This window comes from Haliotis rubra, unplaced genomic scaffold, assembly GCF_003918875.1.
Source record: "Haliotis rubra isolate DU_JTF1 unplaced genomic scaffold, ASM391887v1 Scf297, whole genome shotgun sequence".
NCBI lineage: Eukaryota > Metazoa > Mollusca > Gastropoda > Lepetellida > Haliotidae > Haliotis > Haliotis rubra.
The window spans coordinates 973,282-992,086 of record NW_025766965.1 but is presented as its reverse complement, the minus strand read 5'-3'; the positions used below and the strand labels follow the sequence as shown (position 1 = coordinate 992,086).

Below are 18,805 nucleotides of genomic sequence, written 5' to 3'. Positions count from 1 at the left end.
AGGCAGCTGATGCTGTCGACAGCAGAACACGATTGACAAGCCAATACAGGCAGATAATCACATCAGGATTTGGAGACAAGCAAACCATATGTGTTAATTTCCTAAAAAGAATCCTACCGACTGTGACTTAACGTCAACACCTGACTCAGGCCCATGTGTCATACGTCCGTGATGTACTTTTATATGATGGCATTTAATAATGGAGTAATTGTGTTGACTGTATGCGACACCCAACCGTCGCCTATGACGCAGTCCCTTCACTGGAGAGAGAGGGGGGTGGGGTGGGGTGTGAAAGAGTGAGCAGAACAGAGCAGAGAGAGAGAGAGAGAGAGAGAGAGAGAGAGAGAGAGAGAGAGAGAGAGAGAGAGAGAGGAGAGAGAGAGAGAGAGAGAGAGAGAGAGAGAGAGAGAAAGAGAGAGAGAGAGAGAGCGGACATCTTGCACCAACCTACCTCATGGGGTTCGAGTTAGAATATAAGAGTACTAAAGATAATGTTTTGGTGAATGATGTGAAAATAGTGAGAATGGTTTCAGGTCTCCCGGAGAACTGTTTTGTCAATAACATGGACAGGGACATAGCCATGACTTCCACACACTATTCATTGGGGAATAGAACCCGGGACTTTGGCATGACGGGCACACCACTAGGCTACTCTCCATCACCTCCTTCGAGAGAACAAGGTATAGCGATATAGATATAGTCGAAATCCTAAAATGCCGGATCCTGTTGTAGCATGGAAATCCTTCTGGCTATAAAACTGGTTTTGTTGGTTTTGTTGTTCACAAAACACATTTACAAACCCACACTACAACCGCGCTGTTTCTCGACAAAATCTCCACAAACCGACGCTAATCCAAAATCGCCTTCAGCATGGAAGACGTTAATTTCCGTCTGGGTGGAAATCAATTATTTCTCAGAACGTAGGTGGGGTCTAGGCATACAGGCTATTACTTTATAATGAATCCGTGAATTAAATATCATTGACGGGAATGAAAATCGCAATTGATTCCCCCAAACGGCGCATGGCACAAATCCTTCTCGCGCTTGCTACAAAACGTGACTCTTCGGTCTTAACCGCCCACTTCGGTGAATTACCCGTCCCTATTACTGAGAAAGCATCTCAGCTCACAATTAGGTGGCGAGTCGAAACGTGGACTAACGTCGCGACCAACATAACTGCACTTATACAACGACCTCCATTCACGTGTGTGCGTGCGTGCGAGCGTGCGCGTGTGTGTAGGGGTGTGAGTGAGGGGTTAGTTTGCTTGGACTACTTCGGACTAATGTGGATGTTAAGGGCTAATGGGGAGGTGGGGTAGCCTAGTGGTTACTGCGTATGCTCGTCGCGTTGAAGACCCGGGTTCGATTCCCGGGTGAAGCCGATTTCTGGTGTTCCCCCGCCGCGATATTGCTGGAATATTGCTAAAAGCGGCGTAAAACTAAACTCCCTCACTCACTTTTAGTGCTAGGATCAGGAACAGTAAGAACAATCTCGCAATTTAACAAGGAGATCAATTCATGGACACTCCATTCAGGCACAATATAGTTTAGAAATACAGTTCCATCTACCCCCACGTATAGTGTAATAAAGTACAGTTTGGCCGGAACTATTGTGGTTAAAGTACGAGGTGGTTAGAATTGATCTTCAGTAACCCATGCTTGTCGTAAGCGCTACTAACGGGATCGGGTGGTCAGGCTCACTGACTTGGTTGACACATGTCATCGTATCCCAATTGCGTAGATCGATGCTCATGCTGTTGATCACTGGATTGTTTACAAACATTTACAAACCACCGCCATATAGCTGGAATATTGCTTAGCTAAATAACAAAGCAACCAACCCGGCTTGCGAGTACTTTAACGTTGTGATAGTTCGGGGCAAAACTGTACTTTATTACACTGTTCATTGGGGTAGAGCGAACTGTATTTGTTAATTCTAGGAACCTAAGGAGATAGTTTTACTGCAGGACACTGTACTAGGCAATGACAACTGACATGTTTTGTGACGTCGGTTACCATGGGACATTTGATTACGAGGGGGGCAGACTAGAATGGCGCCGTGACGTCAGTACAGTGTGACGTAATGCAATAAGTTACGTTTTCGCTTGATAAAGTACTGAGGGCGTCTTTGATCTTTTAGCGAAGCATCTTAGAATGACTCCTAACCAGTCCTGGTGTAATCGGTTAAGACTGGTCATGCAGGCAGGGTGACATCAAGTGCCACGTTTTAACATCTTTAGGAATGATGAGGTCAGAGGCCGCATTCCAATAAGGATTTCCTCACTTAGCAATTTACAGGTAGCGGTGCTCTCCGTATTCTATGGTTGTTCAACGTCGTACTCAGCGATATTCCAACTGTTTGGCGGCGGTCTGCACCGAAAAAATGGGTCTTGAACAATCAACTGATTGACATTAGGAGCATCTATCTACGCAATGGGGCGGTGGGGTAGCCTAGTAGTTAAAGCGTTGGCTCGTCACGCCGAAGACCCGGGTTCGAATCCCCACATGGGTACAATGTGTGAAGACCATTTCTGGTGTCCCCCCGCCGTGATGTTGCTGGAATATTGCTAAAAGCGGCGTAAAACCAAACTCACTCAGTCAGTCACTCTACCTACGCAATTGGGATATGATGACGTGCCAACCAAATAGCGAATCGGACAACCCGATCCTGTTAGTTACCGCTTACGACAAGTATGGGTTATTGAAGATCGAATCTAAAATTGATCTTCACGGGTCGATGAGCTTATTAGGAGTTCATACCATATACGACTGAAGATATATCAATACGAACAAAATAACGACTTCTGGTTCAGATGGCGGCGTCGATTTTGCTTTTCTTGAACTTTCAGGAAACCCAGTGAAATATATTCATTGCAATTATTTTATTCATGCTTGAATCAATGGAAGAAACGTATCACTTTCACCAATGACGCTGCCGGTGTAAAGGATAATTAATTCCGGCTGTAAATGTTTCCGGGTTGGAAAAATCTATACTTAATGTACGATTCCCATGCCCAGGTGTAGAACAGAACATCCAGATTACATTTCAGGGAAGGAATCAGTAACCTAGGTGTATTAGGTGTATCAGTTAGTGTATCCAAACATTGTCCAGCTAGGGTAACCTGGGTATTACCTCAGCCAACAGGGGCGGTGGGGTAGCCTAGTGGTTAAAGCGTTCGCTCGTCACGCCGAAGGCCCGGGTTCGATTCCCTACGTGGGTACAATTTGTGAAGCCCATTTCTGGTGTTCCCCGCCTTGATATTGCTGGAATATTGCTAAAAACGGCGTAAAACCATACTCAGTCAGTCAGTACCTCAGCCAACACACATCACCCTGGGTTTAAAATCGAACTCAACCATTGGAGTCTTGGATATCGCTACGTTCAGTATGAAACCCACATTCTCAAACACAGGTGCAAATTCCTTGCAAGCGTGAAGTACTCATCCACTTTGATAATACTTTGTAATGCAAGCAAAACCGATCAGATGAAGTTTATTCGTAAAGCGCAATTTATAAATGAAATCAATTTATAAAACATTTTATTCTGTCCATAAATTGTTAAGAAATGAAAAAAACCGTGGTGCCTCAAAAGAAGTATTGTCCCTTGGAGGGTTTAATTAAAACTAGAAGTTCTCTTTGGAAAAAATAACTGACTCTCCTCACTGGATGGTTGGGAAAGAGTGAGTACTCAGCAATATCCCAGGTATATGGCAGCGGTCTGTAAATAATCGAGTCTGGACCAGAAAATCCAGTGATCAACAGCATGAGCATAGATCTGCGCAAGTGGGAACCGATGACGTGTGTCAACCAAGCCAGCGAGCCTGACAACCCGATCCCGTTAGTCGCCTCTTACGACAAGCATGGGTTGCTGAAGGTACATTCTAACCCGGACCTTCACGGGTTGGGTTGGGAAAGAATTCTGCCCCAAAACCTGCCTCCATTTTCTGGCTGTCCAAGCCTGACCCTATTCATATATATATACACTATTTTCTGTAGACTCGGGTATTATGAATTCTTTAATTACATTTTAAGGGCAGGTTTTACAACGGATTGTTTAACTGTGTTAACTGAAAACACACCTGGACATAAAATGGTCGGTTAAGATTTTTGCAGATTTGCATGTTTGACACTGCCTTGCACTATATAAGCTACTAGTAGCCGAGTGATGTCAATTGCTGTTTGATCACGCAAAAGACCCGTGTTCGATTCCCACGTGTGAAGCCCAAATCTGGAGGTCCCCACCGCCCCATGTCAGACTGGCGTTATTGGGAAGTGCAGTTACCGAGACATCGACCTATATCTGCCGTCCTTGGCCAGCAACATTCAGAATGTCATGAATGACGTCAATTACAGCATCTCGGTTGTCATCAAAGAGCGAGTCTTGGATTGAGGGGGGCCATGTTTCAGAATGTCCTGTTTAAAATTATTCAAAAGTACGAGACAGATTTTGATGTTTTAAAACTGTTACCTTCTACAAATCATAAAGTCATGAAAAACAGTACAAATCATTGCATAAACTGACTTGGAGGCGTCGGAATATATTTTCATCTTTGTTTTATTACATTACATTGTGGATCTCTTATTCTGATCAGGGATGTCCTGTAGTGATGAGGGGCGTCCTGTAGTGAAAACATACCAGCGCCTTGAGCATGCACTAGTGCGTGGATATGTGCGCTATATAAATATCCAATAATAATAATAATAATAATAGTGTCCAAATGAGACCTAGCCTAGGAATCAGATTAAAAAGACATACGGTAAATCTCGTCAACAAATTTTTCCAGCTGTTAAATGTTTTTGAAACTCTTTGCGAAGATATATATAATATTTATCGTTCAAGAAAATACAATGGGGATACATGAACGTTGAAATGTTTAAGATAAATAATCTAAACATCAATTCAGATTAACAATATGTTTCTATCGGGAATAAAAAGCACCTGTCAAAGAGCAAATTGCAAATGTCAGAGGATGTATGGTCTAGATTTCAAACACACTGGTAAAGGTCGGGACGATTTCATTGTCTGTCCAGCACATACACTCAGCCGGTCCGGATGATGCCCTCGATACATTATCTCGCATAGCAACTGACGTGTGCGCATCCGTGCTTCCATGGCAACGCTAACGTCATGCGAACATAACGGGGAAAAAACATTTCAACACAGTGTGACATTTAACAGCGTATATCTACCGAATCTACCTGTCGCGAACTTCAATAACAGCAATTTGCGTCAACAAACACTCCGTTCTGTCAGATCGTGAAATAATTTGATAGCCCAAATCAAATCCATGGTGGGTTAATGAAACAAATGTGTTCTGTAAACACCGAATCTCGTGAGTATATGTCTGCACGTGTTTGTTATCGAAATCTAATCACAGTCAAATAAACATGGCCATAATTTCCGCTGAGCTGAACTACATTAAGGTTCAGCTGAACTATAGTCAGTTTGGCTCAAAGGCGGACCGAGGAATTGCAATCTAACTCGAAAACTAATAAACATATAATACTCAATGAAACGCTGATCATAATCAAAATATCAGACCAACTCTGTGATTTGCTTGCAGAATTTGTGTTCTAAAATTAAAAAAGTTGTGTAAGAAACTATCATTAAAATTTTGACACAGTTCACCATTTGTTACGAGGGAGGAGTGCAGAGAAAGGGACAGCCAGGTGTTAGAGAAACACTTGCACAAGTGCCGACAAAGTTATTGATTCATTAACCTGTGCTGTGCCGTCTCCATCCTTTCTCGCACACCTGGCTGTCCCTTTCTCTGCACTCGTCCCTCGTAACAAATAGTGAATTGTGTCGATATTTTAATGATAGTTTGTTAAACAACTTTTATATTTTTAGGACATAAATTCTGCAAAAACATCTCAGAGTTCGTCTGAGGTTTTGATTATGATCAGTGTTTCATTGAGTATTTTATGTTTATTAGTTTTAGAGTTAGATTGCAATTCATCGGTCCGCTTTTGAGCCAAACGGACTATACATTAAGGTTCAGCTCCGCAGAAACTATGAAATTGATCAACGTTATGTATAACAACATCTTTATGACGAGGGTGCGACGTTTCCATACAGATTCTTGTACCGTTGTCATGCAGGAATCCTGTTGTCCAGAAAGTTTGTTCAATATTGGGGCGGTGGGGTAGCCTGCTTGACAAACAAGTTGTTATCCATAAAAATTGTCAATTTTGTACTTCCCAGCTTCTAAAATGCCACTCAAAGAAGTTAGCAGAAACTAAGGCCATGCATATCTGAATGTGATTAGATTTCGATAATGACACATGCGCAGACACATGTACTCACGACATTGGTACAATTTTTAACAATTTCTTTGCTTCACCTTGCTTTACTCTGCTTTACCTTGCTTGACACTGCTTTACCCTGCTTAACACTGCATTGCCCTGCTTACATCATACGAAAGGTCAACATGGACAATCAGTTCATAACTAACAGTGGTCTGTGTATGTGAGCAAACTTGACCTCGTCGCTAGATGCCTGAAATATGTCGACAAGGACGCAAAACTTTAACTCACTCACTCACTGTTGTCCAGCTATTACTTGCATACGGGTAAATCCCGTTATTCTCGACACCGTCGTATTCTGGGATACGTTCGGATTAACTATTTTCAAGATTCAGGAATCGTTAGAATGGCGAAACAAACTGGTATGTTGGGATTCTCCCCAGTGCCATCAGGAGATTCCTATTTTTTAAAATCTGGATATCATGGTTCCACTTAACATAAATGTTCCGTACACTTCACTGTGACGTATAAACATATGTATCTTGCCTGTCAAACTGTATTTCATACTCAAAGATGCAAGAATAGGATAAAAAAATAAGACAATAGTGATAATTACCCGTGCAGCTTGAAATGAATATGATCATGTAACAGCTAAAGTTAATGGAGAAAAAAAACCTCGGTCAGACAAAAAGATAAAGCGCACTGAATCCTGGATGTCATAGTAAACATATTAATCACCCCTTCTTTAAGACTAAGCAAAAATGTAGGTCAACAGAGACTACTTTTTTACTTACCTTAGCAAACATGGTATACGTATGGTGTTGAAGACGTCAACAGGAGATGTTTACTGTTGTCCTTTATCGATTAGTATTCACCGTAGGTCATCGTGATTGTATGGAACCCCGCTGGTGCAATAATGTTATCTTGCCACACGGTCATAACAACATCGGCTTGACTCACCCTCTGAAAGAAAAGGGATATTTATGAGAGTAAGTTAATCACTCGCAATTACAGCTGCATCACATGTGAGATATTGGCAAAAGGATGGAGCTGTTCATCGAGTAAACCTTGACAACATGTGCTCAATCAGGGCCAGTCTTACATCCTTACCAGCCCTTACAACGAGTATTTTTCAATTAATCCTTGTCCAGAGCTTCAATAATAATTCATAATACGCTGTCATACAAAATCCTTTGGGAGGGATTACGCTGAATATAATTTTCCCGTCTGGGACTTGGTATAGTATACTCGATCAGGAATATCATTTAGTTTGGCTAATGAAATTGGTGCAGTGGAGTAAAATAGGTCTTTTAGGTTCAGTTTTCATTAGGCAAAAGGGTAATTATCGTGTTTTTACATGCTAGAAGCCATGGTCAAAGTGACTTTAGACAACTTTATGACATCCCGGTAAGTCAGAAATGTACGTTTCGGTAATTTATCAATTTGGTGTAAGGAAGCTGATGGTTTGCAGATCATCAGTCTGTCAAAGACTGACGCAACACCTAATTATATTTAATCGCAGACAACATCAAATTTTATTCAACCACATTTTAAACATCATTATTTATGTATATACAAACGTAAGGTAAGGTTTTCACCTGACATTATTTACCTGAACATATCCAAAAATTTACAGCAGGTGAACTACAGTGCCGAAGGTCACGTGTTGACAACATTTCTCCATATCTTTAAAGTACATTTAATTCCCATGACGTGATATGTTGCATTTTATTCATTAAACTGAAATCCACATTGAATGGGCGGTCTATTGCATGGTCTGTAAAGGGGACCACGCAGTCTCGAGCAACAGGTAGTGAAATCTACAATAGAAGACGTGTGTCTATTTCATGAAATAAATGCCAGCCTGCTTGGTTGACATTTCCCGGGTCTGTTTCCAAGACAGCACAATTATATCTGCCCGTGGCTCATAATTGGTATTGATTATTGTCACGTCCGAGCTAGCGATCGATTCGGGGAAAATTATCGGAAAGTCATCACCATGGCAACTGAGGTGTCGTCTATCACAAGGCGAAAAATATTTCAGAAAAGATTATGACTTACTGGCGCGCGTTGTCCTTTGCAGCGTTACTCAAGTAGAGTGTATCGTATATCATATGACACTACGGTGAAACTGTCGTACACATGCACGTGCTGTAGTGTGTGTTTCTCTCTCTCTCTCTCTCTCTCTCTCTCTCTCTCTCTCTCTCTCTCTCTCTCTCTCTCTCTCTCTCTCTCTCTCTCTCTCTCTCTCTCTCTCTCTCTCTCTCTCTCTCTCTCTCTCTCTCTCTCTCTGGACTTGGCAGATACGGAAACGAGATCATGATAGAGTGTGTGGTGTATTTCACCTGCTACAACATGTGAAATATACATGACATGTGTCATCTATCATGTCTTCAATATGTCAGGAATGAAATGCATTCCAACGGAAGGTTTGCAAAAGGCCTTGATGTACAGTTTTGGACGTGCGTGGGCGATTTTTACATTCCATGAAATATGTATGTAAGAACTTTCCAAAACCGATAAACATGTTCGGATCGAATTACAAACTAAGCGAGAATCGTAGACCGCTGTCGGTGATGAATGGCAAATCATATCAACATTAAGTAACGCGATCACTCCGACTGACATTTGAAATCTCAGTCAATATCGTGACAGTATGTCTCATTGGTTCGACGTCAACCTAGAACATTACGCCCGGCCTAAATAACATGTTCGTTAAAGTGCAATAAAACCAAATGTTTACAAAACATATATAAGACTCTTAGTTTCACAAGTTTTCACCAAAAGAGCAAGTTCCCAGCAAATCTGGATTTACAAATGCAATTGTTTTCCATTTATATCCGTACTAAAACACTTTGTAAGCATAAATTGATTTTTGTAACTATTTGTCGAAATGGCGAAAGAAATCAAATTATATTGTTGGGGGTATTTAGGCTAAATGTGACAATCTCGCTTTCTGCTTAGTTAGAGTTAAAGTTTATGTTGAGGGTTGTATCTGAAGTACACAATCTTTCAAAAGTTGTATCCGTGCTTGAGTTCCGTCTCAGTACGCGTACAAATATGAAAATGGGGGCCGCATTTGGGAGGGAGGGATGGGCAGTTTTGCAGGTTTGCATTTACCTGTCTGGGTGTGACCGCATAAACATTAAGAATCCATTTTTGCATATTATTTGCCCTTCAGTAGGGCCCGGGTTGTGTGTTTCGGAAAGGTGTTTTAGTTCCTAATTAGTATGTAATCACCACAAGTAGACGAATCATGTAGACAATGTGTAGTACAGGTAACATTCTAGTACCAGTGAGTGAGTGAGTGAGTGAGTGAGGTTTTACGCCGCTTTTAGCAGTATTCCAGCAATAGCATGGCGGGAAACACCAGAAATGGGCTTCACACATTGTTTCCAATTGTTGACTCGAACCAGCGTGACGAGTGGACGCTTTAACCATTATACAAATAGTGAAAAAACGATTTTACCTTTCAGTTCGGTTCAGTATAAATATAACGGAAAACATTGCATTGCATTTTTGGTGGAAAGTTGCCAATATAACAGCCTGTTGCATGTATGTGTGTTTTGTAAACATTTGATTTTTTGCACTTTAACGAACACCGCCCAAAGTGCCAGTAATGACGTTTCTACAACTCCTTAACAGTAAATATGTGTTCGTGCCGATTGGGAACTCTGGTGTCATGGTCGGTCGTCAATCCGGCCTCATATACACGTGCAGTCACTGCTAGTTTGATATGTCTGCCTGCAACAATATGTTAAGCATGGAGAACTTCTATTCCCTTGATATCAAGAAATTCGACCCTTAATTTATTAAGATGCACTGAGACATCTTACGCTTCGGTGGGCTGTGGGGTAGCCTAGTAGTTAAAGCGTTGGCTCGTCACGCCGAAGGCCCGGGTTCGATTCCCCACATGGGTACAATGTGTGAAGTCCATTTCTGGCGTCCCCCGCCGTGATATTGCTGGAATATTGCTTAAAAACGGCGTAAAACCATACTCAGTCAGTCTTACGCTTCGGTCAGTAAGAAACTTAAACGTTCCTGCCAGTGATAAGTCTAGAATGTGATCATTCGTTTCAGACATTAGATAGTCTGCTGAAACGTTCCAGACAAGGTATACTTTTAGAGAAAATGTGCGTGCGCGCGTGTGCGTTTCTTTAGCAGCATGGGTATAGCGTGTTTTATGCAATCAATCGTAAAACAGATAAGTATACAGCCTGTATAAGCTATGCAGAATAAATTGCTGATCTGACGAATTTTTTTGTATTATAGATAAACAACAGCGCCCTTGACATTTCCAATCATGTACATATCTACTGTTTAAACAACGCAACTGACATGCGCAGTGACCGGTATCGGAACCAGCTGTTCCACCGACCCACGCGCGGAACGACCTAGACTGCCATTGAGTCAATAAAGTTATTTTTCTAAAATATCTATCGATAAAAATGTTAACAATAATATCCAAAAGGAGCCCAGAAGTTGGGGGGTTTTTTTGTTTGCAAAGCTGAAGAAATCGAGGCTTGGTAAATCATTCTAGACTTGAGTTCGCCTCCTTCTTTAATTAAGTCTCTAGTTAGTTAAGGTAAGGTAATTATTACGCTGCTTTAAGCAATATTCCAGCAATATCACGGCAGGGGGCACCAGACATAGGCTTCACACATTGTACCCATGTGGGGAATCGAACCCGGGCGTTCGGCGTGACGAGCGAGCGCTTTAACCACTAGGCTACATCATCACAGTCCCTATACACTCCAGCGTCTGGGAGACAGACTAGCGATAACGCAACTAAGTTGTTCTTGTGTCAGTAACGGGATCAATCGCACCTTTTATTCTCAAATAGAGTGATATGTATTGATATAGCGAACACCTGTCGACATAAACTCCGGGAGGCTCCGGGATGCAGGCCCACAGCGAGAACGGTGCAATGTATTCATACAACAGATAAAGGACATGTAGAAATATATTTTGAGCTGTGGATTTCATTAGGATACAAATTACATGTAGGATAGGTTGACTTTTAGTTTATTACACAATTCAATCGCGCTTTGATTTTCCTTCATGCATGTTAAATAATAATAATAATAATAATAACAATGATAATTCATTTATATAGCGCCTAGTATCCATCTGACTAGTTGCTGACTGGACGCTGAATCAGAATATGATTATTTTTACCCTGGGTAACCCAGCTGCCTGTAATGCGCTAGAAGGTTAATGGCACATGATTTATCTCACCGGGTACCCATTTTCTGCATGGTGAACAGATGCAATCTTGAATAAACTCACTTGCCTAGAAGAATGGTTTGAGGCCAATAATGTATGAAAACATATATACATCACTCTGATAGAGTGTGAACACCACCACATGGAGATGGTAGCAATGTGGCAATTTATAAATTTATACCTGAACAAATAGTAATTATGAATTCTAAACATTTACCACTAAAACAATGTCTTTATTATGTCCCTCTACAAAATACAGGAATTGTAATTGACAACCCTCCCGTACGCCCCTCATCATGTATTCTGACGCACAGATTCTCAATCAATTTATTACTGTAAAGCTGGGACCTCCCTTGAGAAAATGTGTCAATTTTCATGAACGATTGCGCTTCAGTCATCATAAACTACGCGAGAGAACCTCAAATCCCCCCACCCCCAAACACCTCATACCTCTCCCCTAACATATACACTTACCACATACATATACGTCTCAACCACACACACACACCACACACAGACACATCCCGTACACACACACACGCACACACAGACACATCGCGTACACATACACCACGCACAGACACATCGCGTACACACACACCACACACAGACACATCGCGTACACATACACCACACACAGACATACCCCGTACACATACACCACACACAGACACATCGCGTACACATACACCACACACAGACACATCGCGTACACATACACCACACACAGACACATCGCGTACACACACACCACACACAGACACATCGCGTACACATACACCACACACAGACATACCCCGTACACATACACCACACACAGACACATCCCGTACACACACAACATACACAGACACATCGCGTACACATACACCACACAGACACATCGCGTACACACACACCACACACAGACACATCGCGTACATACACACCACACACAGGCACATCCCGTACACATACACACACACACATCGCATACAACACACACACACACACACACACATCATGAACACACACACGCGTTCGCACACATACACACCATACACACACAACCACACCACACATCACAGTCAAACCAAACACACAGTACCGACATAACACAAACACACAACCACACAACACACCCCACAAGCACATAAACACAACCGCCACACACACACACACACACACACACACACACGCCCCCACATGCATAAGCACAACGACACTACACACCATAAACACATACAAATGCACGCACACGCACACGCATATGCATTCTACAACAACCTCGTCTTTGCAGGAGGTCGTTACGTTCTTTAGTTAAGCGGCTTCAGTTGTAGTATTGCAAACAATCAAGCACCAAGCGTAACCAAGCCTCGTGGTACTCAGTCTCATCTCCAGACATCAACCAATCTCAGCCTCCCCCTAATCTCAGTCTCGTCCTCATTAATCACATGGAGAGTGATGAAACATCTCTGCCGCTGATAGCAACCCAGAAGTCAGAGTCTGGTCGTGCCTACATGCCATTTTCAAGCAATACAGAAACATCCCCTCAGTCCTTCACCATGCTCGATCCGTTCTTCTCGATTAATGGAATTTTAACATTGTGTCTCCTTTACAACTGCCGTGAATTGACGAAACACTTGTTGAAACATGCACTGAGACATCATCTAACATCTTCATCCACTCGTTTTGCCCTGCTGCTAGACTTGCACAAGTCTCTAAGGTAATGATTAATAGTTTAAATGAAAATTTCTAAAGAAATATAAATAACAGATTGGCGTCCTTGTACTGTCCCCTTATCTAGACTCGCCTCTTTAAAGGATAGAATTACTATACATCCCTGGTCTTAGCATTCAGTACAGCCTTGGAGCAAGGCTACACTGCTTCCACTGAAATGATTAATTTGTAAGATTTAAAAACATTAACACAATGAAAACAAAGGTGCCGCTGTATAAATAATGGGTACGCCATTACAGTAGGAAAAAGAGCTTTCAAACAAAATGTAACTCGTGAATATAAAACGTATTTTCGATTATAGTTTATAACATATAGATTATAGTTTGTAGCGTATAGATTATAGTTTATAGAATATATATTATAGCTTTTTAGCATAATAGTTTATAGCATATAGATAATAGTCATATGGGTAAACCGTGCAAAGCAAATTTCTGTCATTTCTGGACTAAACTAGAACTACGACATTACAACAGGACAGGAAGTCATGTATTGACCATTTCGATTATATGGCACGCGGCTCTTTCTGCTGCTGTGTCGACAGTATATTTTAGGTGCTGATATATATATGTATATAATATATAATGTATATGGCTGTCAGCGTTAGTGCTGATAAGTCGAACAATCACAAGTCACGTGGCTGTTGGTGCTTGTTCAAGACAGCAAGACATGGAGCTGTTGGTTCTGCAAGTTGAATATACACATTGCACGTGACTCTTGATTCTGGGAAAAATACACGAGGCACGTGATTGTTGGTGCTAATGATCGAAAATGATCAAGTGCTGTATCGAACATGAGACCTTTGCCCCTGATATGTCCATAAACACGAGGTCGTGATTGATGGTGCTTGTATATGGAACATAATCAATGAGCATGGCAGATGATAGGGGAGAAATTCGAAATATGAGATTTAAACACAATGTCATGATTATCTTTTGGATATGGTTGTTCATTGACATTATCCCTTTTAGTTGTATGTATATTGGTATGGTAGCACCGAAGACATGCTTCTGAACTTAGTTCCTGCTTGTAATGTTTCGGTACAGGTGATAGTACCGTTAGCTTTCGGTACAGGTGGTAGTACTGACCGTATTCGGTACAGGTGGTAGTACTGACCGTATTCGGTACAGGTGGTAGTACTGACCGTATTCGGTACTGGTGGTAGTACTGACAGTATTCGGTACAGGTGACAGTACTGACAGTATTCGGTACAGGTGGTAGTACTGACAGTATTCGGTACAGGTGATAGTACTGACAGTATTCGGTACAGGTGGTAGTACTGACAGTATTCGGTACAGGTGATAGTAGCGATAGTATTCGGTACAGGTGATAGTAGCGATTACAATCGTTACAGGTGATAGTAACGATTACAATCGGTACAAGTGATAGTAACGATTATAATCGGTACAGGTGATAGTACGGACAGTATTCGGTACAGGTGATAGTACGGACAGTATTCGGTACAGGTGATAGTAATGATAGTATTCGGTACAGGTGATACTAGCCATTACAATCGGTACAGGTGATAGTACGGACAGTATTCGGTACAGGTGATAGTAACGATAGTATTCGGTACAGGTGATAGTAACGATAGTATTCGGTACAGGTGATAGTAACGATTACAATCGGTACAGGTGATAGTACGGACAGTATTCGGTACAGGTGATAGTAGCGATTACAATCGGTACAGGTGATAGTACGGACAGTATTCGGTACAGGTGATAGTAGCGATTACAATCGGTACAAGGTGATAGTACGGACAGTATTCGGTACAGGTGATAGTAACGATTACAATCGGTAAAGGTGATAGTACGGACAGTATTCGGTACAGGTGATAGTAGCGATTACAATCGGTACAGGTGATAGTAACGATAGTATTCGGTACAGGTGATAGTAGCGATTACAATCGGTACAGGTGATAGTACGGACAGTATTCGGTACAGGTGATAGTAAGGATTACAATCGGTACAAGTGATAGTACGGACAGTATTCGGTACAGGTGATAGTACGGACAGTATTCGGTACAGGTGATAGTAACGATAGTATTCGGTACAGGTGATAGTACGGACAGAATTCGGTACAGTTGATAGTAAAGATAGTATTCGGTACAGGTGATAGTAACGATAGTATTCGGTACAGGTGATAGTAGCGATTACAATCGGTACAGGTGATAGTAACGATTACAATCGGTACAAGTGATAGTACGGACAGTATTCGGTACAAGTGATAGTACGGACACTATTCGGTACAGGTGATAGTAACGATAGTATTCGGTACAGGTGATAGTAGCAATTACAATCGGTACAGGTGATAGTACGGACAGTATTCGGTACAGGTGATAGTACGGACAGTTTCGGTACAGGTGATAGTAACGATAGTATTCGGTACAGGTGATAGTAGCGATAGTATTCGGTACAGGTGATAGTAGCGATTACAATCGGTACAGGTGATAGTACGGACAGTATTCGGTACAGGTGATAGTAGCGATTACAATCGGTACAGGTGATAGTAACGATAGTATTCGGTACAGGTGATAGTAGCAATAGTATTCGGTACAGGTGATACTAGCGATTACAATCGGTACAGGTGATAGTACGGACAGTATTCGGTACAGGTGATAGTAGCGATTACAATCGGTAAAGCTGATAGTACGGACAGTATTCGGTACAGGTGATAGTAACGATTACAATCGGTACAGGTGATAGTACCGATAGTATTCGGTACAGGTGATAGTAACGATTACAATCGGTACAGGTGATAGTAACGATAGTATTCGGTACAGGTGATAGTAACGATAGTATTCGGTACAGGTGATAGTAACGATTACAATCGGTACAGGTGATAGTACGGACAGTATTCGGTACAGGTGATAGTACGGACAGTATTCGGTACAGGTGATAGTAACGATAGTATTCGGTACAGGTGATAGTAGCAATAGTATTCGGTACAGGTGATACTAGCGATTACAATCGGTACAGGTGATAGTACGGACAGTATTCGGTACAGGTGATAGTAGCGATTACAATCGGTACAGGTGATAGTAACGATTACATTCGGTACAGGTGATAGTAGCGATAGTATTCGGTACAGGTGATACTAGCGATTACAATCGGTACAGGTGATAGTACGGACAGTATTCGGTACAGGTGATAGTAGCGATTACAATCGGTAAAGCTGATAGTACGGACAGTATTCGGTACAGGTGATAGTAACGATTACAATCGGTACAGGTGATAGTACGGACAGTATTCGGTACAGGTGATAGTAACGATTACAATCGGTACAGGTGATAGTAACGATAGTATTCGGTATAGGTTATAGTAACGATAGTATTCGGTACAGGTGATAGTAGCGATTACAATCGGTACAAGTGATAGTAACGATTACAATCGGTACAAGTGATAGTACGGACAGTATTCTGTACAAGTGATAGTACGGACAGTATTCGGTACAGGTGATAGTAACGATAGTATTCGGTACAGGTGATAGTAACGATAGTATTCGGTACAGGTGATGGAGAATCACGATGGAGAATCCGTTCAGTGCATTCAGCGAATCACGCAACGTACAGACAGTGCACAAAATATTTTGACATGACGTAAATATCAACACTGCATTGACCTACGGCGTCCTTTGCTGCATCGCACTGTAAACAATACATGCTGACTAAATAAATTTCTAAACATATTTTCTTGACATACTCAGCACTTTCTTACACAACATGCTCGTGTCGAACAAAAATTCAGCAGGCTTTACGTGTTTGACCGTGCCATCTGGAGCCCCGTACGATAAAGGTTAATTAGCCCCGTCCATTTCAATGTCAATTTCAGAACACGGTGTGACAGCTGTTGGCAACAACCTTATCTGGCTGCAGGTGAAACGACGAAGATGCACCAGTAACAGAGTGAACGCACTGAAGATGCACGTACAGATATGAAACATATTTCAAACAGCTTTTAATAAAGAGCTACATACATTATACACGATGGTGCCAGATGCGAGTAAATACCGTTGCATATTGCACGTCAATTGTATGTCAATATCTCCTTCCCTGTCGCATGCTGCATGGTGCCAATAACATTATATAAACACGATGCCTCCTACCTGGATGGTTTGGTCCTCTTTGTTGACAAGTGACAACACACGAATCGACTGATCAGCAACAGGATGTCCTCTCGAATGACTGACCCACGGGGAGACTCGATTGAAATAGAGATCGGTTGCCGGGCAACACAATCCCAAATCGATTCTGATTGGTTCTTGCCTTAAGCATTCATTTCCTTTGATAGTCAAATGCTGTTTTCTTAGATCGACAGAATACCGTTGACTAGACCGAAGGTGACTACAGCTATGAATCAATAATATATGGCCGTATCTGTCCACTGTTGTCCTCTCTATATGGTGTGCTGTATAACGAGGGGTTCGCTTATTACGTGATATTGACAACCTTCGAGCAATGTGACATGTAATTGGTGGCTTGATCAATTGTAGGGCACAGCTTGAAAACGTATCATACATACCCGTATCGATCAGTGAATAAGCTGAAAAATAGTAATTACATTCTATGAAAAAATGCAGATGAACAAGATTTCTAGAAAAGCCAGGGTTTGGGATTACATTGTTTGTCAAGAACTGACCTTTTTCATTTGACACATATGTAAACATGTTATCTTTTACGAAACAGGTCGTCTCTCTCCTTTGACATTTCATGGTTGCAAAACAGCTTTCATCGTAAAAACGGTTTAGTTGAAACAGAATATGTAATTTTCAAAAAATTAAAAAACACCGCTGTTTAAGAGACGTAAGCCGTAGGGTAACGTGTCACTGTAGATAAATATCACACATATAGTGTGTCAGTATGGGGCTACCGGCGTGTGTGATGTCTTGTTGTCTGACCGACTTTATCTTTGCAACAAAACGGAGTTGACAGTTTTCACTACATGTATTTTGTTGACAAAGTTAGGTTTTAGTCTACATTGTTTCAGTATTCATAATGAGTGAGTGGTGAGTGAGTGAGTGAGTGAGTGAGTGAGTGAGTGAGTGAGTGAGTGAGTTAGTTTTACGCCGCACTCAGCAATTTTCCAGCTATATGGCGGCGGTCTGTAAATAATAATGGACCTCTGACCACTGTCTGTAATGCTGTGTCTATTTAAAGGCTAGGTTCACATATTGCAGGAGAGTGTGTTTGTTTGGGTTGTTTTGTTTGTTAATACCTTACTCAGCAATATTCCAGCTATATGGCGGCGGTCTGTAGATAAGTTAGTCTGGACCAGACAATCCAGTGATCAACAGCATGAACATCGATCTACGCAATTAGGATACGCTGACAGGTGTTAAACAAGTTAGCGAGTCTGACCACCCAATCCCTATAGTCGCATCTTTCAAAAAGCATGGGTTGCTGAAGATCAACTCTTACCCGGATATTCACGGGTATATTGCAGAGGAGGCAGGTCAGCCAGATAGGCCGGTTAGTGTTCAATAAATCTGTTATTACCTCCGCAGTCCGGCTATATCACAGGGACGATAGATCATTGGACCAGGGAAACCAGTGGTTGAAAGCATGAGCAACAATCCACAGACCGACAACACAGACTCTGGTCATCGAGCCTGACCACCC

At 41.8% G+C, this 18,805-nt stretch overlaps 1 protein-coding gene across 1 annotated transcript in view; it reads right to left on the bottom strand.

Annotated features, from left to right (window-relative positions):
* The window catches only part of LOC124282281 (synaptotagmin-17-like), a 40,235-nt gene extending 22,714 nt beyond the window's left edge, over nucleotides 1-17,521 (bottom strand). Inside the window, exons 1-2 of the mRNA XM_046718233.1 lie at nucleotides 17,293-17,521; nucleotides 7,041-7,209 (exon numbers count right to left, since the gene is read on the bottom strand). Of these exons, the coding sequence (XP_046574189.1) occupies nucleotides 7,041-7,052 (12 nt within the window). The 5' untranslated portion in view covers nucleotides 7,053-7,209; nucleotides 17,293-17,521. The remainder of the gene's footprint in view (nucleotides 1-7,040; nucleotides 7,210-17,292) is intronic.
* Between the last annotated feature and the right edge of the window lie 1,284 nt (nucleotides 17,522-18,805).